The sequence below is a fragment of the Pelecanus crispus genome, chromosome 12, assembly GCF_030463565.1.
Source record: "Pelecanus crispus isolate bPelCri1 chromosome 12, bPelCri1.pri, whole genome shotgun sequence".
NCBI classification, from domain to species: Eukaryota; Metazoa; Chordata; class Aves; order Pelecaniformes; family Pelecanidae; genus Pelecanus; species Pelecanus crispus.
In genome coordinates, this window is record NC_134654.1 from 29,368,834 (window position 1) to 29,392,845 (window position 24,012).

A 24,012-nucleotide genomic window follows, 5' to 3' on the forward strand; every position below is an offset into this window, starting at 1 on the left:
AAAGTTCCATAGCTGCTTAGCTAACCTAAAAACAAAAAAAAAAAAAAAAAAAGTGCACACAGACAACTTACAGGGTATTGACGTATGTTTGAAAGTCATTCAGCTGATGTGGAGTGACAAGTTAGTAATCAGCTGTTCTGTGGTAACTGGCCATGCGTATACCTCTTGTTCATCCCAGCTCTGAAAGTAAAATACATCTACTTAAACCATTTTAATGTGTTTAGGAATTACAGACAGGGACTGGGATGCCAATATCCTGAACACTGCAGCTGTATGTGATATGATAGTGATATTTCCCAACGGAATGGAAGGAACAAATGTAAAGACATTTTTAAGCATTAAACAACGCATTATACACCAGGACATCATTTATTACTGTTACTACATCTTATTGAGCAGTTACTGTGTTGGGTGGACTTAGGAATCCACATGCATAAGCAAGGGGATGTCTCCATCCTTAAAATTCCCATCCTCTCTTTTTCTCCCTTCTCTCACACTGCCGATATGGTAAAAAAGAGCAAGTGTTATCTTTTACAAAAGTGTCTTTCCTTAAAAGGATCTTTTTCCTTTATAAGCCAAGCAAAGCAGACATTTTTGTGGGCGCTGGGGGTGGCAGTGAGGACTTAAGCTTAACATATATGATAAATATAGAAGAAGTAGAGAAAGTATTTGGCATGTGGTAACAGCTTAGGCTAAATAAATTCCAGTGGTTACCCAAACTAAGTTTTTTTATGATAGCAAACAAAACTGACTGCAGTTGACTCCCTGAGAGTGCCTTCGATGTTGAAAAGGTGGTGCTGAGAGCAAAGGGGAAGCTCATAAATGAGATTTTTTTTTTTTTTTGGCCAGAAGAAATGGCTTTCAAAGGCAGCGGGACGCTGTAATTTTTGTCTTACCACCGGTGTCCTGGTTGTGACACTGCCTAGGCACTCCTCTGACAATGGCAACGTAGCAAGGTGCTCCCCGCTTCTGAAATGTGGTTGTTGCAATGGCTTTTATATTTTGCCGAGGAGTACCTTTCTCGTGCACGGAGATGTTTTCGGAGTTATTAGTCACCGACATCACTGCTTGGTAAAAAGGCAAGAGCTTAGGTCTGCAGAGGAGATTTCTTGCCGCACGTTTGGCTGCGGGTGCCCAGGCCCCAAACGCACCCTTCGGACCGGGGCGAGCCGGGGCTCGCTGCGTGCGCGGGGCTGGCGCGCTCAGGCGGGGGCTACTACGGACGTGCCAGACCAGGTCCCAGTACAATGAAGAAATCCATTTTACATCCTCAGAGCTGATCGATCGTTAACACTGCAAACCCAAGGGGAACGCAGCGCCCTGCCAACAGCTGCTCGAGACGTCGGCCGTGCCCCAGCCCCGGCCCCGGGACGGCGCCCCGCTGCCCGCCCAGCCCCGGAACCGCCTCCCCTTCCCTCGGCCGAGCGCGGAGGGCCGGGCCTCCCCTCCGCTCGCCCGCCCGCTCCCTCGGCCGAGGAAGGAGCCCGACTCCCGACTCCCGACTCCCGCCGCCCGGCCCCGGCCCCGGCCCCGGCCCCGCCGACCCGCGCCTCTCCCGCCCGACCCGACCCGCCGCCGCCGCAGACACGGCCCGGCCCGGCCCCTCCGCTCGGCTCCGCGGCGGGGCGCGGCCTGCGGGCAGGGGCGGGCCAGGGCCCGGCTCCGCCCCGATCGCGCGGGGCCGGCGCGGCGGCGGGCGGGAAGATGGCGGCGGCGGGCGGGGGGGGCGCCGTGGTGTCGGTGCTGGCCCCCAGCGGGCGGCGGGTCACGGTGCGGGTGGGGCCCGGCACGGTGCTGCTCCAGGTGGGTCCGGGGCGCGGCGCGGCGGGGCGCGGCGGGGCGGCGGGGCGGCCCGTAACGCCTCTCCTCTCTCCGCAGATCCTCGAGGAGGTCTGCAGGAAGCAGGGCGGCAGCCCCGGCGAGTACGGCCTGAAGTGAGTCTCCCCGCGGGGCCGCCTCCGCCCCGGCGGCCGGCCCGGGCCCGGGCCCGTCTGGAGGCCGCGCCGCGCCGCCGCTGGGAGAGGCCCGGCCCGGCCCGGCCCGGCCCGCCCGCGGCCGCTCTCCCGGGCCGGGCGGGGCCCGGCGCTGCCCAGCTGCCCGCCGCGTTGTCGGCGAGGCGCAGGCCCGGTGCCCGCCGCCTGCCCGTGGTCCCAGCGCGCCGCCGAAGGCTGCCCCGGCGGGCCGGCTCCGCGGCGGGCGCGGCCGGGCCTGGGCGGGAGCGAGCGTGCGGTGGCGGGGGGGTGTCGGAGGGCGCCCGGGGGCCCTGAGCGGCTCTGCGAGGCCAGGCCTGGCCGCAGCTCTGCGGGTCTTGCCTGGTAACGCCCGAGGAAACCACTCAGCCAGGCCTGGGGAGAGCGGGATCTGCGGGCCGTGGCTCAGGTTGTTCCCCAACAAAGTTATTTTGTTGAAACTAATCTCTCCCTGTGTCCCCGTGCCAAGTTCCCTTCGCTTTTGGGGTAGATACCGAGGTCCTGTGTAACTTCCACGAAGATGTCCCTCCCCACACACACACTTCTGCTAGCTCACAGACTGGGAGGACTCTCCTCTCTTACCTGGTGGTTTGACCGCATACTTCTATGGTGTCATAATCAGGAGGTTATTTGTCTGAGTGGCATTAAAAAAAAAGTATCTTTTTATTTAACAGTGAACACCAGGCTTGAATATGTATTCAGTTGCTGTTTATCTCTTAAAGCCTGAGGAGGAACATATATTTGAGTATTTTATCTGTGACCTCTATAAACTGCAGCTTTTTTGGTATGCAGAATCATTTTTGTTGATGACTGTTTTCTGAATTACCAGTTGTGCGTTGTTGAATCCTATTCTATGGCTTCTAGTCAGCCCGTGGGGAATTCTCTTGCTCGGTACCTGGACTTTGCATTGTTGCCAGTCCCTGCAGTGATCTGGAGGTGGCATAGGATGGCTCCTGGTGTCTTCATGGGCTGTGTTCTTCTTTAGGTTTCAGAGGAGTGTGTTGGATCTCTCTTTACAGTGGAGATTTGCCAGACTGCCCAACAATGCCAAGCTGGAGATGGTGCCAGTCTCTAATAGAGTGGGAACTGGAAACACGGTATGTTCATTTCACAACGTGACCCAATTCGTTCAGTTATCAGTCGTGCTGGATATGATCCCATCAGATCTAATGAGCAAGAGTATGGTTAGGCTTGGACAGTGCTTGAGTGGAAGGCCACCCAAAGACTGGTTGAAGTGTGGTGGAAAATGGTAATTTAGTAGCTCGAAGTCTTTGCTTGCAGTCTCTGATGGCGGAGTTCCAGCTGTGTGGTGGAGGACAGGGTGATCTTTTGGGGAGCTGAAAAACTAGTAGTCATGAATGTATAAGAAGTTGAACATCACTGATGACTTTGCTCAGCAGTTGAGCTACTAACTCAGTTCCCTAATTTCTGTTTGAGTTGCTGTTTTCTGCATCGGGATTTTGACTAAAATCTCAAATTCTTACAGGATTCTCTTTTGCTTCTTTCCCAGCATTGCTGTTCACAGTGTGTTCACATAGCTTTAGAATTTTTTGTGACATGTGCTGTGTTTAGCAGTTGCCGAATGTCCCTATTTTGTATAATTTTTGCAAAGGGCTTACTGATGCCATGTTCTGTGGGAATTACTGTCACATTTAGGAGATTTTAAAATCTTTTATGCATGTCGTTATAACAGCTGGAGGCATAATTTTAAAAATGATGCATAGGTTTTAATGAGTGTAAACATTTGATGTGGTAAAAATGATGTATGATCTTATTTAAGTAGCCTGGGAATGAAAATTTGGCTATCACAGTCATCTCTCTTCTTACTGACTTCCTCATATGGAGTTTCTCATTGTTTGTGAAAGTTTCAGGTCTGTTAGTGCTAATCTCTTAATGTCTGTCCGCCAAATTGAATTAGTGGTATTTTGTTATAGGCAGTTGCCTTAGCTGTCCCAAAGATAAACTGATACATACATTCAAAAGTGAGCTTTGTAGTGTTGAGAAGGTTTTGAAATCTCTGCTCTAGTTCGCTCTGGGCATGCAGCATCGTTTTGGGGGTCACTGATGTCCCTGTCTTTCTCTGTAAAACCTCCATGTGCTTTGTTTTGGCACTAATGTTTTCTTTCTGACTTTGTGGTGGAAAGAAGCTTGTGCTCCAAATGACGTATTTGGTTAAAAAAATACCACAAGCTGGTAGCTTCTGCTTAAAATTTTCAATTTAAAAAAGTTGTGATGGCATGGAGTTCATCTTCCGGAGGAAAGTGTTTCTACTAAAATGGTACAGTGATGACACTATCTGACATTTGCATCCAGTTTGGGAGGTATTGTACTGAAGGAAAACAGTGCTTCCCCCTGCTCAAGAAGATATGTGTAGCATATCGGAAAGGGTGAGAAAGACTGTGTACTGTAGGAGAGGGGTTATAGCACGGAATCGCTACTTTAGATCACGAAAGAGAAGAGCTAATGAAAGTTTAAGTTGTTACTGTTTAGTTGTATTTCAACAGAAGGATCTACAGAAGTGAGGCTTCCCTTGGAGTGCTCGTTGCTGTTTTATGGAGTTGAGAAGTTACAGCAAATATGCTTGCGAAGGGTGCAGTCTAAACGGAGTTGCTGCCCCATGAACTAAGAACACAGATTTCACTTGGAAGAATTTTACAGACAGTATAAGAAAATACTTTGTACAAAATACAATTGACCAAAAGAATTACCTGCCACAGGGAACTAGTGTCAAATACTGTAGGAAGTTTAAAACAGCTGGATAACTCTGTGACCAGAACTGACACTGGCATTATGCCCTAATGTAGTAGCCGTTGAGATGCAGACTCAATTGTGCAGGCCGGCTGCAGTAATGTTGGGATGAATTTGCTTCTGTGCCTTTTGTTATTGAATCTTTTATTGAGATAATGTGCACGGAACTAGGTGTGCTTTCCTGTGCTGCATTGGCAGCAGTTAGCTATAGAGACAGAATAGAGGTTTTGATAAATCACGAATTTGTTCGGCAAATCTGATATTTTTAAAATAGAATGCTTTTGGATTTGCCTTTGCATGTGAAAATTATTGATTCCTATAAGACAGTTCTTTAGTGAAAAATTGAACAAATTCCCCTTGTGAGGGCAGGTGATCTAGGGGTACCATCAGTACAGTTCTAGTGTTAAAGTTGTTAGCCTTTTGTTTATATGTTTGTAAACTTAGAAGATAATTGGCACTGGTGTCTCTATTATATAGAGCCTGGGATTTTTAAAAGACTTTTCTAATTCACCGAATATGACATTTGTGACGTGCTTAGCTTTGAACTGTTGCCCAAAAACTGATGCAACTGGTAGTCTGAATTTTTGTGCTGGATTCTTATAGAATGGTGAGGTCAGCTGTCATCACTCTGCTGTAGCTGAGTCTCCAGCATAGGAGAAACCAGGAAGTTGTGTTAGTGGTGGGATGAAACGACGTAGTTCTGTTGGCTAGTTGTTGATGATGCCACTGTTTCCTTTATGTAGAAAAATTCCTGTCTGCAGCAGATCACAATTTGCAGTCCTGCAAGGACTGGTAGGAGCCGAGGCAGATGACAAACACCTTCCTCCATGGAAATCACAGTAGAGTGCCGGAGTGTGTGGTGTTTATTTTTTCCTATCTCTCTATGCCCTTCCATGCTCGCACGCATGCTCCCACAGAGAGAGAGAGGATGCACTGAGATTGTTGGTAGGGACACATGAAAACACAGAATGAAAGAAGCTTCTGTTGATGTCCTAGGCTTATGTTCTTCTCAGACTTTTGAATAAGGCCAATTTCTGTGGACTTCAGAAAACCATAGCTGACTAGAGATGCTACATGCTCTCTAATAGGGACTTTTTTTTTTAACTTTCCTTTAGACAGGTGAGCTAATTGGGAAAACTTAAGTGTTACACGTTTTGAAAAAGAAGGCTGAATGTTCTCTAAAAGGTAAAGATAACACCTGCCATTCTCCATCTCTTGGTCAGCTGCTGGATTTTTCCCTTGGGACCATCAGGAGACTGACATTCTTCAGGACTGTCCTCTGTGTTCATTTTAGAAATGCCTTGGATTTCTTTTTTTTTTTTTTTTTTCTTGGTAGCAATTCTCTGAGGAATATGTAGGATCTGCATGAGCACCTGCTAATGAACATTGAATGTTCACATTCCAGGTTGGAGAAGACCTGTTAGAATAGGCAGCTAGCTGTCCTTTGCCTTTTTCTGCAGGTGTTTAAGAACTTGATAACTGAACATCCAGAATTATCTTTGAGATTTTTGATTAATTCACTCTTAAATTGTATGTCAACATTTTCTGTTTAGGAAGCATTAGTGAGTTGCAAGTTACACATGTAGTCTCTTTGGACTGATAATAGTTGGTTAGGTCTTCAATAACTCAAAGGTAGATTTGAACCGTGTTCATTGTTTCTCTGTGTGGATGAACAAGTATACTGTTTGTTCTGTCTCAGGGAGGTTGTTCTGCAAATCAGTGCTTAAGTCAACAGAGCTCTGGGCTGGTGTTTTAGTTCATGCAGCTGCATCAATCCTGTCTGGGTTATTGGAATTCATTTTATATAGCTGCGAAGACCCTTGCTGTAAAGTTTCATCTAGTGTAAAACAGAACATCTCAATTGCTCATGATGACACATTATTTGGGATGCTTGCATTGGCCTTTGTCTGAATATGTTTCAGTTCTGGATATGGCAGGGAAGAGGGGCCTAAGAAAGCTGGTTGGTATTCAGGGATCGCCTCCTCCACGCTTGAGAGTGGTCCATTCCAACAAACAGGGAGTCAGGCAGAAATGCCAGGAGGCCTGCATGGATGAACAAGGAGCTCCTGGCGAAACTCAAATACAAAAAGGAAGCATACAGAGAGTGAAAGCAAGGATAGGTAGCCTGGGAGGAAGAGAGAGACCTTGTCCGAGCATCCAGGGATGAAGCTAGGAAAGCTTAAGCCCAACTGGAAATGAATCTGGCCAGGGACATCAAAGACAACAAGAAGGGCTTCTTCAAGTACGTAGGTGACAAAAGGAAGGCTAGGGAAAATGTGGACCCATTGCTCAACAAGGCAGGGGACCTGGTTACGTAGGACATGGAGAAGACTGAATGTCTTCTTTGCCTCAGTCTTTACTAGGAAAACCGGCCTTCAGGAATCCCAGCTCCCAGAGACTAGGGGGAAAGGCTGGAGCAAGGGAGATGTAACCTTGGTGGAAGAGGATCTGGTCCGGGAATACTTGAGCTAACTGAACACACATAAGTCCGTGGGCCCCGATGGGATGCATCCATGAATGATGAGGGAGCTGGCAGATGTCTCTGCAAGGCTGTGATAGTCTTTGATCGATCATGGTGATCGAGAGGAGTGCCTGAAGACTGGAGGAAAGCAAATGTCACTCCTGTCTTCAAGAAGGGCAAGGAGGAGGACACAGGGCACTACAGGTGAGCCAGCCTCACCTCGATCCCTGGGAAGGTAATGGAGCAGCTCATCCTGCAAACCATTTCCAGGCATGTGAATGACAGGAAGATCATCAGGAGTAGCCAGCATGGATTCAACAAGGGGAAGTCATGCTTGACCAACTTGATAAGCTTCTGTGGTAAAATGACCGGCCTGGTAGGTGACGGGAGAGCAGTGGATATTGTCTACCTGGACTTCAGTAAGGTCTTTGACACTGTCTCTCATAAGAGCCTCATATATAATACTCATATTCATAGCAGAATAGAACTATTCTAAATATTAACTTCTGAAATAATAATAATAATTTGAATACTCCTCTGCATTTTTAACTAATGTAATCCTTTGCAGGAAGTGTTTAGAAGGAAGTCATGTTTTTTTTGGATAGCAGGTTCTAGAGATCATTGAAATATTGAAAAAAGTTTTCATTCAATTTTCAGATTAATTCAGTGTATTTTTCCTATAGGTTCGGATCGCATTACAGTTAGATGATGGCTCCCGTTTACAAGACACCTTTCTCTGTCAACAGACTTTGTGGGAACTTCTCACCCATTTTGCAAAGATCAGGTGAGCAACGCAGTGAGAAAATACTTGTTTGGCTGGACGTCTGCATGACTAGCTAGTTGTTGTTATGGTGATCCAGCTAAATTCTGCGGATTTGTAGAATTTGCATTTATTTGACTGTGGTTTTTCCTTTACAACACAGATGTTTGCCTTTTCCTTGCTCTTTCAGATTTGACACTCCATAGTTTCATTATTATTTTTTAATCCTGGAGTAGCACTCCTGGTTCAGGGCATAAACTGGTAACAAACATCTAAGGGTAGGGAGAAACTATAACTGGATATATTGCCGCACCTGCAATTTACACAAACTTTTTTGAAGTCGAGTTGCTGCCAGAGTCGAGATGGTAGCCTAGATTATCTTGATCACCAGTATTTCTGTGCTGTAGTTCCATGTGGTGGAGGAGGTTGTTTGTTAAGCAGGTTGCTATTGCTTTTGAGGCTTGCTGTTGTGCAAGTTCTTCAAGGAAATCTGGAGCTCTCAGCAGGCTAATGTGGAATCTTCAAAAGACTGATTAGCACCTGTTTAAATGGAAGAATTTCTGGTCCTACATTTATTGAATATATACATGGGTTAGAAATCTTATTAGAGTCCAGTCTACATTCAGTGCTTTCTTTTGACTTTAGTTTTGACTTAATACTGCATTGTCTTGAAATGTCAAGCTAATAAACTTTTCTCCAAAGACAGTTCTTTTATTTTTGTCAATGAAGCCTTGAAGCCGTGACAGCCATTCTATTCTGAATAGAATTTCCAAATTTAATTTTTTTCTGTTGTAGTTGGCTTTACCTTTCTCTTGATAAAATGTTTTCTTCAGACCCTGTATTTCTAGCTTGCTTTTCCTCTTACATTCCTTATCTTCTGCTAGTTGCTCTGTTGCATTTGAATCTCTTGCTTATCTCTACAGATGCTGTGCTATGGTATTGTGCAAATTGGAACTATTTTTGTTAAATTTCTCAAAACAATTAAATACTCATCTAAAGAGACAGTAGCTTTCTGTGTCAAAACTTTTAAAGTCTCCCAAGGCTGTGCTACTAGAAAAGCTATGAAATGAGTAGTCAGTAGTAACGGTGATGGTGCGGTAGCATTCAGATAAGCCCAACCTTTCAGGGTACAGTTACAGGATGCAAAATGAATGGATTGTCACCTGTTAGCTGAGCCATAGTAGTAAGACTGGTTACGGGTATGCGTTAGTACTAGACTAACATGTAGTAGTGTAAATTAACTGAAGTTTCAAGTTGCTTGTTCTACACTGCAATTGAAATAGCCTAAGCAGTGTGGTTCTGGGGTTGAACCGGCTGACATTATGTCATTAAGTCAGGGCTGCACAGTTGAATTGTGTGACTGGAGTTGCTCTGGAGCTGTTTGCAAGGTAAGGAACTAATTCTTCCAGCCTCCCAATGATGTGCTGTTAGTTTTCTGCTGGCTTAGCTTCCTGACTGGCCCATAACAAGATCAAAGGAGTGACTAGTGTTGGCCCAAGGGAGGGAGTTTGGATCGGGGGCATCTTCTGTGTAGCAGTAGAGGACTGAACAGTTACTGCTCACTTCCTGCCCTCCTGTCTGACTCCCCTCATACTGTTTGTGCAGCTTTATGGGGAATTAGCTTAGGTGTCTGATTCAGCTGAAAAATAGTATTTTCCCCACATTATCTTTCAGGTAGATAAGTTTCCTAACCCAGTTAAGGGTTGTCTCTCATAGGCAGCTATGACAAGAAGTGTAGCATGTCTGGAAACAAGGATCCAAAAGGAGGAAGCAGCAGATGGGTAGGAGTGGTGTGTGTCAGTTTTTCTACTCAACGTTTTGTATCATCAAACCACAGTTCGAGGAAATGCTTCAGGTAGCCTAGTGACTCTGAAGTGATATAAATGACTCTTACTTACCATTCTCTTTTCATCTTTAATGGTCAGGGACCAAGTCTATGCTGTGGCATTTACTCTTAAGTCAAAAGGGACAGTCTTCATGTAAATGCTAGAGAGAAAAGAATTACTTTCTTTTGATCGAGGAAGGAGGTAGGCAAGAAAAGCCAGGTATCATTTTCTTGGATGTTTTAAGGCCCCTCTCGTACCTTACCACATACTTTGTGCCCTCTGGGAGGAGAAGAGTGCCTGTTGCAGTTTGGGAACTGGTAGACTGATGAGGGTGGTAATTATGGACAGTGACAAATAGCCTTTGTGTGGCTTTCTTGCACATTAGTTGGTTATTTCTTTGGTTTAAATTTTGAGCTTTTTATATAATTTTGCTCCTTTGGAGTGGTTTTATTTGTTACAGGTTATTGTAATACTAATATTTAATGTACATGCTGCTCTTTTTAAGATTCTAACTGCTACAGTGTGCTAAGCATTATTAACTTCAGTTCATAAGACACAGCTGTTCTTTTCTGCCCTCTGGAAGCTGAGCTCAGATGTTTGGATGGACTCTGCAAACTTTTGATTAAGTTCAACAAGCAGCAGAGATGCTGTGTGTGACTTAATCACAAAACAAGCTGGATCTATAGCCATCCATACAGATTTCATGGGCTGTGCTGCTTTTCAGTGTGTATTGACTCAGCTGACTAACTAGTCAGCTAGTTGTTGACTTTTGCTGAATCCTTCCCTTGACTTTCCAACTGGAGATGTTTTCCTGGAATGCTCAGCTGCTCTAAGTGCGTGAGGGGAAGTATTCTAAATCCACTGGAATTTCCCCCGGGTTTCCAGCGTCCATGTTGGCTAATTGGGTCTGAAGAAGGTCTGGAAGCTATTGTAAGGCTGCTCCTCCTCTCAGCGTGCGGCGGTCCTTGCACAAGATGTTTACAGGCCCTGTCAGATCACTACATGAAGGAATCTAATCTGCTTGCCGTTCCCCTTCTGAGGAACAGCACATCAAAGAAATGACAGTGTGTTTGATGTGTGTGCTTGCCTCAGTGAATGCATGTAATGGATTAACAGCAGCTGGAGGAGGAGCCTGCTGGCTTCCAAGAGTTATGCAAAAATAAGTCTCTGGGGGATCTTTCCTTGGAGTCTGTTCTGCAGAGACTGGTTGAGGGCACAAGCGTTGTATACCCTTTTAGCGCTAGGCCTGGGAGAACTGTTGCTTTTCTATCTCCCACTCTTGCCTGTCTGGCAGCTTCAGCAGCTTTGTAGACTGTTTTACATAGAAGTGATTGCAGTCTGGATGCTTGAAGACAGTTTTGACAATGACTGTGACTCTTTGCTACTTCTGTGGTGTCACTCATTAAGTTCAGATATTTTCCATACGTTTTTAGAAGGCTCTTCAATCCAAAGAGTTGCTTGGATTGAAGTGGAAGGCAGTTTTGGAAAGGTGAATGAAACTAGGTTTTGTAAGTCGAATTGGTTTGCTCTCTTACGGGTATGTGTGGTGAGGACTTCCACCCGAGACATTGTGCCTTGGCTTCTCTCCTCCTACACAGTGATCACCCACCTTTCCTGGTAGACAGGCAACTTGAGGTTCAAGCTTTTATTCCTCTTGGCTGTTTTGGCTGCCTTTTTATGTGATTCTGTACTGTTTCCTCCGTGTCTCAGCAGTCCTTTATCTTTTGTGCACTTTATCGAGGATTCCTGTAGGGATACAGCTGATCCTGATTGGAAGCAAAATCCATTGAAAATAAGGTAGGGATGACTAGCTCTCCTGGGTTGTCTGGAAAAGTTGGAGCACACATAGCCTGCTATGGTGTGCTAAAGGTAGTCTCTTAGGTGCTGTTTTGTTTCAATCTTCCAATCAAGAGACAAGATTTTTTTCTGCCGTTCCTCATCAAGCACTGGCCTTTGGAACTTCCTCAGTTACTGCTGCAAAAGGAGCGAGGGAGGTCGGAACCTGGGTCTTGAATCACAAGATTGTGCTCATTCTAAATTAGGAACTTAACCTCTTGATTCCTGCAGAGCACTGTGTATGGCTTTCTGTCCTTGACAGAGAATAACTAATGGCAGAACCGCAAATGGTGACAGACCTATTCTAGTGTTGTTTTGCTTGTTCATTTTGAGTTAGAAAGTTAACTGTGTTTCATAATCTGAAGCTTAAATGTAAATAGTTTGGATGCTCTGGGTGTGCCTGTCACTTTCTGCACAACAGGATTTGGTGCGGTGGCTGGGAGAATGGTACCTCAGGACTGTAAGCCCCTTGTGACCTCTTGCAGCTGGTCTGAAGCAGTTCTCAGCCCCTGACTTCTCTAAGCCAGACCAGACCCTCAAGACTGGTTTTACAGGTTACTCTGTTTGAATTCGCTAACTCTAGTGAGTGGAGCTTCTCAGTTTCATTGTGACTCACCTTGTCCCATATCACCATGCTGTGGCATGCTTTATTTAGAAGGGCTTAAGTTTTAACATTTAGATCAAGACGGGAGATAGACTGCTACAATTAAACCAAACAGAAGCCTCAATTCTGGTCTGTGCTTAACAGGTTTGCTCCCTGACATCCTCCAGCTAGAACTCCTTGATGTGCTCTTGCTCTTGAGGATTACTCAAGGATTGAGTATCATAATTTTCCAGCTGTCTCTCTCAATCCTGAGTGACTTCTGGTTCCAGCTATTTCACTTACATTTCATTGAAGCTGAGTTTTGAGTCTAAATGTAAATGTCCTTGATGAAATTTCCCAGAACTTAATGGCTATTTCCCTTCATTTTCTATTCTGTAGGCTGGTTGACTCCTTCCCCATTCAGTTTGTTTTGTCACTTTGTGCTGGGCTAAATAGATTCATGTTCAAATACCGTGCAAGACATTGATTGTATATATATTCTTCTGAGCTGCTCATCTGTGACGTGTTTTGGACATAATAGAGAGACTACATAAGATAATACTAGCAAAGCTATTGTTGTTAAGTAACTTTGAACGTTTTGATGATACTTAAGATTATTGGAACTGCTGCGTTGAAAGCAGTAAGACGCATTTGGGTATGCAGACTCTCGTCTTCTGCTGTGCAAGCAGATTGCTAAAGTGCTAAGGGTTATTTTCTTTCCTTCTTACCTGAACAGAAAATGTTATTCCTGGCTTAACGTGGTCTTTCCATAATGGTTGGGTTTATTGCATGCCTATTTGTGGGCTTACCAGCTATGAAGTAGGAGCCTTTCTAACAGTGGTAATCAGTGTGGTCGCAGTACAGGCATGCTATGTAATGCACATAGTCACTTCAGAATTAGACGCTCGGTTGACTGAATGGATTTTGAATATTACTTAAGGGATCCTTTTCGTACATAAACTCTGGAGATAACTTTGTGTATCCTAAAATACGTATGTTTAAATTACATGATGCTGAAGGCGGAATGTCTTAAGTAGTGGAACTCTGTTCATTAAACTCCTTTCCAGGAAAAGTCAGAATAAATCCAGCCTTGACCACTGACATCCTTTTCTTAGAGTTCTCATTGTGTTGATGGGGCAACTTTCTCACCTTTTGTTTTGTAGTTTCCCATGCTAAGTTAGGCTGAAACTTTTGAATCTAAAACTTCTGAAAAAAATCCTTGTGAGAATTCAGCCAGCTATCTTTCCATACCACTGCTGTCTCAGCATGAGCAGTGTTCTCATGGTCACCTTTTGCCATTGGTGTGCTTGCAGGAGAGAAGCAAACTATTCTTCTCCTTAATTTCATGTTTTACCACATCCTCAGCTGATTTCAGCATGAGTTTCACTTTTGCTGAAGGGGAGACCAACATGAGAGAGAGTTTCTTCTACTGTTGAATCTAATTCTCTCACTGATTTCAGTGCTTCAGTGTAACGTACTGGTTAATTCTTTAAGGCTTTTTACTTTTCTACAGGCATCTGTGGTTTCCTTGCTAAAAGTGTTAGCCCGTTTTCTTTTTTCCATTAAGAACACCCTGTTGTAGGGTTTTCCACATGTGCTCCCTTTTGAAATTGCATGATTTCGGATGGATGAGAACTGAGACTTGCTGTCACAGGGAGTGATTGTCTTTTCCCTGTCCATCTTCTGTGTTTGATCAAGTGAATATGTAATAAAGCTTCTCTTCTACTTGAATGCCTCAGAATTGCTTATCTAGAGGAAAATAGGAAGAGTAGCATTTTGTTGAGAGCAGCATCTTACTGTTTTTTCCCCTTCTCTATGCTAAGAGTTCTTCACTCATGTCTTCCTCTGCAGATGGCCTGTCAGCAGTTTGCATCATTGCTAATATGTGTCCTACCTCACTGAAATGCTTAAATGCTGGTTATATTCACTTTGTCTACTGTGGCAGCCTTTCATTTGGCTTCGTTTTGTGCCTCATCTCCAGAATCCGCAAGCTTCTGCTGTTTCTTTTTTTCTTTTTTTGTAACTGTCTGATACTAAGACAGGCAAATTCTTTGTCCTCAGATTATTTGCTTTAGAGCAGTATTTTGTTCTGTTTGTTGCTATGCATACATGAAAAGAAACTGACCTGTCCCCAAGGAAAGTACAGTCTAAACTGTAATAAACTACTTAACTTAGATAAGGGATTAGAAAGAGCAAGTATTATTAAGTCATGTTCCAGATCGGGTACTGAGGCACATGAAGAATTATGTGCTCAAATTTATCTAGTAAGATCGACTAATTTGAGAATTAACTTCAATTATTTCTCCTTTGTTTTTAAACTTTCCAGGCTGTGTTTAAGGAACAGTGAATGCATTGGAGCAAATTCCTTACCTAATGTCTAATACTGACTCTGTGAACTGTGTAATGCGTGTTGCTGGAGGACATGGAAGAGAGTGTTGCTAGCTAATTTCACTTCTTACTGTTGCTCTACATTGGTTTTGGAGGGGATAGACTGTTCTACAGATGGTTCAGTATTTTGCTCTTTATTGCAGGGAGTTTATGGAACAGCATGGTGAATTCTCTCCAGTCTGTATTTACATGCGAGATGAGGTAAGTCAGCAAAGTTGTCTTAACTGTCTCTTGTCCTTCTGTCCCTAAAAAATAAGAAAAACTCAGGTCTGCTTTCCAACCTGGAAAGTGTTTCTTTTGAACTTTCTTGAGAGGGGAAGTAGAAAAATGTTGGTCTTTTCAAAGCATGACGTGTCTGTGTGGAAAAAAGCTCTCTTGGAACGTAACCCTGGGCCGTTCAGACCTCTGAGCCCATAAAATGAGCTCAATGACCTGTTTGTGTTTTTCTTTCCAACTTCTTTTAAAGCTCAAGTCAAAACAGTGGTTTAATTTTAATAAATATTTGCTTTTCTCTGTGTTTTGATCTTTTGCTATTAATGTTTTGTTTAATATTTTGTATGTGCGTATTACAGAATTTGTTCTCCCTAGCTGTCCCCTCCACTTCCCACTGACCTCTGTGGACCGATCATCTTTATTCTGGAAGAGGTCATTACAAGCAGATGGGAGGTGTATGTAATGAAATCGGCTATCTTTCATCTCTGAGATGTTGCCTGTGATTTGACTTCTGACATGACAATAATGCTTTGCTGAGGTTGGGTCAGATTTGGATGTGTATATGGGATGGAAATATATGTAGGTCATCTTCTCTTGAGATCATTTAATAAGCAGTGAATTTGGTAAAGCAGTGCAGGTGAATACAGATGGATTCAGGTCTCATTTCCAACTGCAGAAAGAGTGCGTTTTGAGCTGTTTCTGGTGCTGTGTGGTGTTTGCTTTGATACAGGCTTCCTTCTAGAAAGAGCACTTTAAATGTTCTCCCAGGTAGGCAGTTGCCATAATTACTTTCCTCTGTTTTTGTTGCAGATAACAGGAAAAGATGCCCTAGAGAAGACAACACTGAAGTCACTTGGCCTGACTGGAGGCAGTGCCATCATCAGGTTGGGAGGAGCAAAACTTGAGTTTTTCATTTTTTCTTTCCACTCTGGTGGTGAATTTGTTTTGTTTCAAATAAAAAAAAAAAAAAAGCACGAAAAAAGTTCACAAAGACAAACATCGCGCCACTCAGTAATTATTGCATTTGCCTGTTTATCTGAAACTGCTGCCCAGATGTGCGTCCCACAGCTGCAGATGCTGGCACTGACCAGTCATGTGCAGATTAAAGGGGCTTGTTTGCTTCTTTTTTTTTTTTTTTTTTTTTTTTTTTTTTCCCTGTGAGTGAAACAGACAATTCAAAGTTAAAAGTCTCTCTCAGAGGACAATCATCTACCACTTCATTCTTCCCTGCTTTGGATTTCGGGCATTAAACTCCCAATCCCTGCAGTGCCTCCTGCTGACTGACTGGGAGGGTGAGGTGGGGGACAATGGCAGCCTTTCTGTGATCTTCTAGCCAGTTCTTTGCAGTATATACAGAAGGCAGGAGTGATTAGAAGCTGTGCTTTACAACTGACTGCTGTTTTTTCCTGGAAGGCAGTTTTTTTCCTGTGGAGTGGGCAGTTCCTGTTCTGTTTTTTTTGCACAAACCCCTGACCCCCCACCCCTAACTTCAGAGCAACTGGAGCTTGTTCTTTGTGGGTGTCTGGAAGAAGCAGATCATTAAATTAGGGGTATATTTGAGTCTAGCTGTCTTCTTTGTGTCATGGTCACATCGAGAATGGGGAGGGCAGTACTGTTAGGATAAATGATTTTGTTTTTATTCCTTTTGGTGTCTTCTTTAAGAGTTGTCATGAAGAAACGCAGTTCATCTGGTCGGGAGGAAGCTGTCAATGCCACGGTGCAGTGTAATGAGCTGACAGTGAGGCCAGGCTCTATTGAAGGAGCAGTGGATGTGCCCTTACCTCAAGCAAACACATTCCCAAAGGACTTGGACCACAGGGATGTGGCCATGTCTTTAAACAGCTGCACAGACAAGCAAGACTCGATTAGAGAATCTCATGCCAGCTTGGAGGAGCCGTGGCCTTCCTCAGAGCCCGAGTCTGCCCCATTTGTCCCTTTTTTTGGAGATGGACAACGTCTGGGGGACTCTTCTGTAGCTGTATCATCTCTTGGGTTAGATACACCATCTTCAAAGCTGCCAACAACTTTTTCCAGCCCTGGAGGCCCTTCTAAGCCAAAGAAGTCTAAGAACAGCCAAGAACTGCAAAAGGAGCAAGAACAGGTAAGGGAAAATTTGTTTGCAGTGAGGGCTTTTTTTATCCTGCCTTGCCTGAGGCTGAGCTCCTACAAGGAAAAAGATGTTTCCATATTTAAGACTTTTTTCCCCATAGTAGAGGGTTAGGTGCCTTGGTGACATACAGTTCTGCCAAGAGTTCAGTAAGGAAGTGTTGCATTTTGGACAGTTTCCTATAGGAAATATGAAGGATGGGAATTTAAGAATTTTGCTGTCCAGAGGCAAGCAAAGCTTGGAACCTTGAGGTATCCTTGATGAATGGTTCTAATGAAGGCAACACAAGTGCATTAAAAGCACAGTCCAGAAGAGCCTCAAATTCCATGCAAATTTCATTAACAAATGTCCACTTTGTCACCTGAGCCCTGAGTATTTGTCCTTCTTTTAAAAATTGCTGTCTGCTGTGTAGCTTTGCTAAAGATGAGCAGGAACAGAGTTTGGTCAGACTTGTGTTTTATAATGCCCCGAAGGTGCTTGCTGCTTGTTGTGACTGGCTGACCTTCTGTGTGATCTGGGAGATACAAGCTTGGTAGAGTTTTACATATGGAAAGGGATAACTTTTCTAGCTTGTTGTAGGGTTATCCTAGGAGCAGAAGCAGTCTTAATAGGTTTGTTGCAACTCGATCCTGTGACTTCCAAGATCTGAGAAGACGGTCAGTTTCTAACTCTTAGGTTGTAAGGTGTGCTCAAATCCTTGTCTGAGCCTTTCTGTGGAACGTGGAACTCCATAGTAAAGCTATCGTAAAAGCAGTATCCCATGCTGGTTGTTGTTAACATCTGCTTCCTCAGAGTTCCTTCTGCCTCTGGTCACTCTGACTTACAGTTTAACTCTTTCTGAGACATGCGCGGTAGAATGTAAGGGGTAAGAATATAGGAAAGGATATATGAAAGGAATTTTTCAGCTACAGTTGTGTCTTTCTTGCCAAGAGTTTGATATTTGAAAAAACCAGGTCTGGACCTCTTCCTTTCAGTCTAGTCCCATCCCTTCTGTGAGTTTTAATTTTCTTAGTATTGCAGATGAAGCAGAAACCTTCCATCCTTTTCCTTCTCTATTTCTGCTTGCATATAAAAGTGTCTTCTGTCTTGCTCTAAAATATCCTGCTTCTTAAAGTAAAGCCCGCTTCTCTCTAACCCTTTTCCCAGAAAGACAAATTACACGTCTCTCATTGTTGTTGGTGTCTCTGAAGTAAAACTCTATTGGTTAAAATTAAAAATGCTTTAGCCCATGTAGAGATACCAGAACTGATGGCTCAAGAGTGCTGTGATGCCATCACAGGATGGCCTTTGAATGGTGTTAAGGGTGCTTTCCATAGAGCAGCTGTATGGAATTGAATGCCTTCAGCAAGGTTGGATATGTCTGGCAAGTAGTGTAAAATTAAGTACAGGAGGCATTAAATTCATAACTGCACATTATTGAGCATTGGGAGTTTCACATCCTGTATTCTCTGTGAGTGGCTCTTTCCCTTGCCCCTTCACGGCACACATCATCACTAGGGCTGGCTTTAGTGTTCAGCGATCCCCTTCGTTGTTTCCCACTCTTCAGTACCTCCTAGAGTTGGAGTTTTGTGTTTATCTCTGGTTCTGATCCAGCCATGGGATTAAACAATGGAAAGCCGTAAGTAGAAAGGAAGGGTGCCTGATGAGATTCAAAGGGAGCTTGATCCAGGGGGAATTTAGCAAGACTACGTGTATGTTCTCAAGTTGATGTAGAGATTCTACCTTTGTTGACTTCTTTGTGGTTGCAGTCCATTCTAGATGACTTTCTGAATTGTTCAGGAGCAGAAGCCAGACCCTGGAAGGACTCTGGACCAGTTACAAATGTAGCAGAAAGAGGCCTTGCCAACCCAGTGGTGAATATTTCAGTATATTAGAAACATGTTTGGGTCCTTCTAATCAGTGTTATTTAACGTTTTGGAACAGACCCTGAGCATGGAGAACTAAACAGTAGGCTGGGTGATTTGTCCAGTCTAATGTGTTGCTTACTTCAATCACACCCTCACCTATGAGGGGTTTGGAAAAGAAGGAGTTTCAGTTGTGTCTGAAAAGGAAGGAAGGAAGAAGTGTGAGGGTTTGTGGTGGTATTCTTCACCAGTCCTGTTGTCCGCACTATTCCGTACTCTGGCCGGAGAGACAGAACTCATTCTGTCATTTTACTGGCTACAGCTTAATGTGAAGTCGTGTTGTTGGACGCAGAGCTGAACAGCGGTGGCCTAAGGACTCTCATGATCCGGCATCTTTCTCAGAATTGCAGTCCAGTTCAAACCACTCAGAGGCACTTCTGGAGCCAGACTCCCTTCCAGTTTGAAAGCAGCTTTGGAAGCAGCTGCAGATTCTGTTGGGGGGGTTCTGCCCTTGTGTTAAACAGCATGTGATTTTGACTGCTGCTTTCAAGCCCTTTGATCTCTGGTGCTTTTGCTGCTGATTGATTACATTTTGTTCCCTCCTCCATTCCTGCCATCCTCCACTCTCCTTGCTCTCAGCTGCAACAGCAGAGCAGGGCTAGCCACATGGCATCTGCTTTTTGTCCCTTTTCAGTCCTGAGGAAAAAAACCAAAACAAAACAAATTATTTTTAAACATCAAAGGTCCATTTTTGTAAAAGAATCTTCCCATTAATGCTTTGCCTGTGTGTGGTTTTTGAAGCTGAAGAGAGAGGCTGGATAAAATCTGTGCCGGCGTCCCTTCGTTTCTTGGGCTAAAGATGGTTTACAGACAGCTGCATGCTGACTTTGATGTCAGAACATTAATTATTAGAAGGTAACTTTACACCAGATTCCCCATGAGATTAGAGCTTCCTGAGGTGGTGGGGAGGAGGTGGGTCTCCAGGGAGAGCTTGCTGCTGTGGAAAGCACAATAGCCACTACTTCACTTAAAATGAAGTGAGTTTTCCTCAGCTTACCTGCTTACTTAGGTGCGGGGGTGGTGACCATAGAGTGAACTGCATTCTTCCTGACACCTGGCTTTATCACGTAGGTGCAGTTACGTAGGCTGCCTGGCAGACACTGCTGTGAATAGATGGCTTCAGCCTACTGGTGAAAAGTGCCTAACATCTCAGCTTTGGTAGTAGAGGTAGAGACTTTGAAGAATGAAGGTGACAAACCGTAATGCAGCATCTTTGGCTCCTGAAAGGTATTGCTGACAGAAATATGACAGCAAAATGCACGGCTTGCTTTCCTCCAGAGTTACGTAACGGAAGGTAGAAGCTGCCATATGGTGGCCATTTATTGTTACAGGAGACGGTTACCTTTTGTCACGGTTGCAGAAAACACGAGATGTGTAGTGGACTGGGAAGCGAGTTGGTGTACCTGGTAGCCTCCTTTTTGTAAATCGTCCTGGGAAGGTAGTTTTTGGATTCTGTCTGATCTTTAGAATTGTTGGTGACACATTAAAATAAGGCTTTGTTGAGAGTACTCAGATTTAGAGGTGTCTAATTGGAATACTGAAGTGAGCAAATGGTAACGGATGAAGAAGGAGGAACAGGATGATGGCTGGACTCTGGGGAAAGAGAGAATTGGTAGAGCAACAGGAATGGATGCTTCTTTCTCTCTGAAGAGTGTTTCCTATGTCTGTAAGGAGGCGAGATGTATGGTTGTTTCCACGGGGTGTTAAATACATGGTAGAAGAGATACTATGATATTATTATGATGTGGCAGTCTTTGCATCCCCAGTGGCAAAATGATGATGTCTTTTGGTTGCTAAGCAGTACTTAGTAGACGCCTTGTGCTGCCCTTCTCTATCAGGCCCTCTTGTGCAATTCTGGAATTGAGTTGCAGAAACTCTGAGTCAAACCACCTGAATTATGTCACAAAAACTCGCTCATTACAGCTCTCTCCAGAGGTCTCACTCTGTTATTGAGGGTTAGCTGAAAATTTAGTATTACGGAATTCTTACTCTAACTGTGTATCTTTGCAGTCTTGTTAGACATGCACAAATCTGCTCCTTCTGTACAGAAGAGTATGTTTCTTCATATTAAGTAGTAGCTAAGTAATGTATCTTGGTTTGGAAGTTAAGATACTCAGAAATCAGTGTTGGCTGGGGAAACAGATAAACTCACAGACTTAGGAGCTAAAAGGTAACTGTGTGTCTGTGTGGGGCCAGTACAGGTATCCTGCAAAGAATTAAATGGGGACATCTTGGCTGGATGCAGGGTGGAGGTCCAGAATAGGACATTCATGTCTGGGAAGCAGTGGGTTTCGTATCACAGCATGTAGGTAGTTCTGGTAGGCTGGGGAATGGCTCTAGAGGGGAAGTTCCTGACTGCCCACTTGCAGTACCTTGTTGGCACTGGAGACCCATTTGTTTGAATGAAGACGTCTGCAAAGCAGCGCTTGGATGACAGTTGTAATGTACAGTTGTCTGGAGCAGTGAACACGCAGTGAGGAAGAGAGGTGAACACTCAGGACTGGGATATATGTCTGCCTTCTGCTGTCTCATGATTTCTGATGTCTTGGCTGAAGTCTTTAGCTACCACCATGGTTTGGGCAGTGACTGGCGCTTTCCCTGTGGAATCCTAACCCAGTTAGGATTAGGTAAAGTGCTTGCTAGAGCTGATACTAAATGGTAAGTTTACGATTTGCTAATGCAGACATTGGAATTCTCTCCATCGTATCCCAGCACCCTTCACAGCATGACTATGTCTGCTCAGTCTTTTGTTTTCTGGGTTTTTTTAGAAGGAGAAGTCTGTTTTCAGTATGTGTGTGTTTAGAATGAAATGAAACTTAACGCCTGTTTGAGGAGATTGAAGTATACCTGATTATCGGGGAGGCCTGATTAATTCTCTGGCCTCTGACATCGACCTGCCCTTACCATAGGACCGTTGTGCAGCAGGCCTTTCCCAGAGGGTGGCTCTGCACGCTCGGGATCGCTCCTGCAGTGCTGGGCATTCCTCCCCCTGAGCCCGGGAAAGCTGCAATCAGGCTCCTTCACCCGCTAGTTAGAGCTGACCCTGCTCAACTTTCTAAAAGTAGCCAAGGGTCCCACCCACACAACCTCGCTCTTTTAATTTCTCAAATTACCCTTTAGTGCCCACAAGCAGAGTGAACATTGCCTTGTAATTTGTGTTGTCGCTTTTGACAATTGAGGGAGACTCCTTCTGTTCCCAGGGGGCCTGTGCGTGGGGGAAGGGAGAATGGATGGAACAGATGGAGGGAGGACATTTGGGCATTAATTAGGATTGGAAAGAGTATATGAGGGAATAAGGGGAGAAGAAATGGGCATCCGGTTTGTTCACAGAGCCTAGAGCTGTGTTAGGCTGGCAGCTGGCTGTAAAGAAATTCTGTATTAACTCTCAAGGTTTTCGTTCTCGTGGGGCTCTTCAGTCATGGACTGCTTCCCCCCCTGCATCTCCTGTAGTCTGCAGCGCACTATTCTGTTTGCTGTCAAGCTTTGTATGATTTAAAAAGTTTGAATTGTTCAAGAGCCAATAGGTGTAACTGCCTCTTATGTATTTGACTCCAGTAGTGGTTTATATTCACATACTGACACAGCTGCTGCTTTTGATGTAAGGGATAGTAGCCAGTATCTAACCTTTTGTAAATTGGGAGGGATACGTAATGTCATTCTCCCTTCAGAGACAGCGAATGCTGTTTGTCTGATGGGGGGGGGGGGTGGGGTGGGGTGGGTTTTGGTGTTGGGTTTTGTCTTTTTAATAACTGCAAACACAGTTACAGGCCAGGGCACAGTTGTGCTGCAAGGTTTGCCATCGTGATACCCAGCTCCCAGTTCTGGGCTCTGGAGGCAGGGGGAGCAGAGTGGCCAGGCTGCCTGTGCCCTGTTGTGCAGGTGATAGGGGTATCTTGGCTGTTCGAGGTCTGTGTGCTGCTTGAGTGGCCTATCCTCAGCAGCTGGGGTGTAGGGAAAGTTGCCAGTAAGTGTATTAAGTACCTTTATTGCAGCTACTGCATACAGTGAACTGCTCCCCTCGCATCTGTCTGCTCCGCCTGCAACAAAGGCTGATTTCAGTGCTAAGTACTTTGTAAGTGCAAGCCAAAAGATTTTCACTGTCTAAGGGAGCTTCCTGCACACCAGAAACCAGGTTAAAAATTTGAAACGCATACAATGAAATGCTGCAGTGGCTCAGTTCAGAGATCTCAACAGGTCAAAAACTACCGTACCCCAAAACAAAGGGTTGCTTTCTAGAATAAGAAGAAATGGAGTGAGCCCTGTTTGGGAACTAGTGCCATTGGCTCTGTGGCAAGGGAATGTGAAGTGAAGAGAACAGAAGATAGGACACTAGCCAGGAGTGCATGGCAGATGAAAAACTTAAAAGGGCAGTTTTTAGTCTGTAGTACGAAGAATAGCACCTGTGTAAGTTGTATGCTGCCTGTAGAATGGTAAGGAAGTGATTACGTACTGAGAGGTTTGGAGTGGAGCAGAGAGAGGTAGGTTATCGATTTGGGATAGGAGTAATTTCTGAGTGCTTGTAACTAGCTAGAAGTATTGTTCAGCTGCAAAATATCATTGTATTGTAAGTGAACTTAGAACTTAAGAACTTTAGAACTTAGTCTAGCTACTGCCATAAAACACAATAAAAAGACAATGAAAAAATGCTTCTATAAATACATTAGCAACAGAAGGAGGGGTAAGGAGAATCTCCATCCTTTATTGGATGTGGGGGGAAACATAGTGACAAAGGATGAGGAGAAGGCTGAGGCACTTAATGCCTTCTTTGCCTCAGCCTTTAATAGTCAGACCAGTTGTTCTCAGACTGTCCAGCCCCCTGAGCTGGAAGACAGGGACGGGAAGCAGAATGAAGCCCCCATAATCCAAGGGGAAATGGTTAGCGACCTGCTACACCACTTAGACACACACAAGTCTATGGGGCTGGATGGGATCCACCCAAGGGTGCTGAGGGAGCTGGCGGAAGGGCTCACCAAGCCACTTTCCATCCTTTATCAGCAGTCCTGGCTAACCCGGGAGGTCCAGCTGACTGGAGGTTAGCAAATGTGACGCCCATGTACAAGAAGGGCTGGAAGGAGGATCTGGGGAACTACAGGCCTGTCAGCCTGACCTCGGTGCCAGGGAAGGTCATGGAGCAGATGGCACTCATCCTGAGTGCCATCACATGGCGTGTACAGGACAACCAGGGGATCAGGCCCAGCCAGCATGGGTTTTTGAAA

At 44.7% G+C, this 24,012-nt stretch overlaps 1 protein-coding gene across 1 annotated transcript in view; it reads left to right on the top strand.

Moving 5' to 3' along the window:
- Positions 1-1,704: 1,704 nt before the first annotated feature.
- The window catches only part of ASPSCR1 (ASPSCR1 tether for SLC2A4, UBX domain containing), a 50,030-nt gene continuing 27,722 nt past the window's right edge, over positions 1,705-24,012 (top strand). Inside the window, exons 1-7 of the mRNA XM_075719909.1 lie at positions 1,705-1,803; positions 1,879-1,934; positions 2,956-3,067; positions 7,863-7,963; positions 14,716-14,773; positions 15,596-15,669; positions 16,448-16,886. Of these exons, the coding sequence (XP_075576024.1) occupies positions 1,705-1,803; positions 1,879-1,934; positions 2,956-3,067; positions 7,863-7,963; positions 14,716-14,773; positions 15,596-15,669; positions 16,448-16,886 (939 nt within the window). The remainder of the gene's footprint in view (positions 1,804-1,878; positions 1,935-2,955; positions 3,068-7,862; positions 7,964-14,715; positions 14,774-15,595; positions 15,670-16,447; positions 16,887-24,012) is intronic.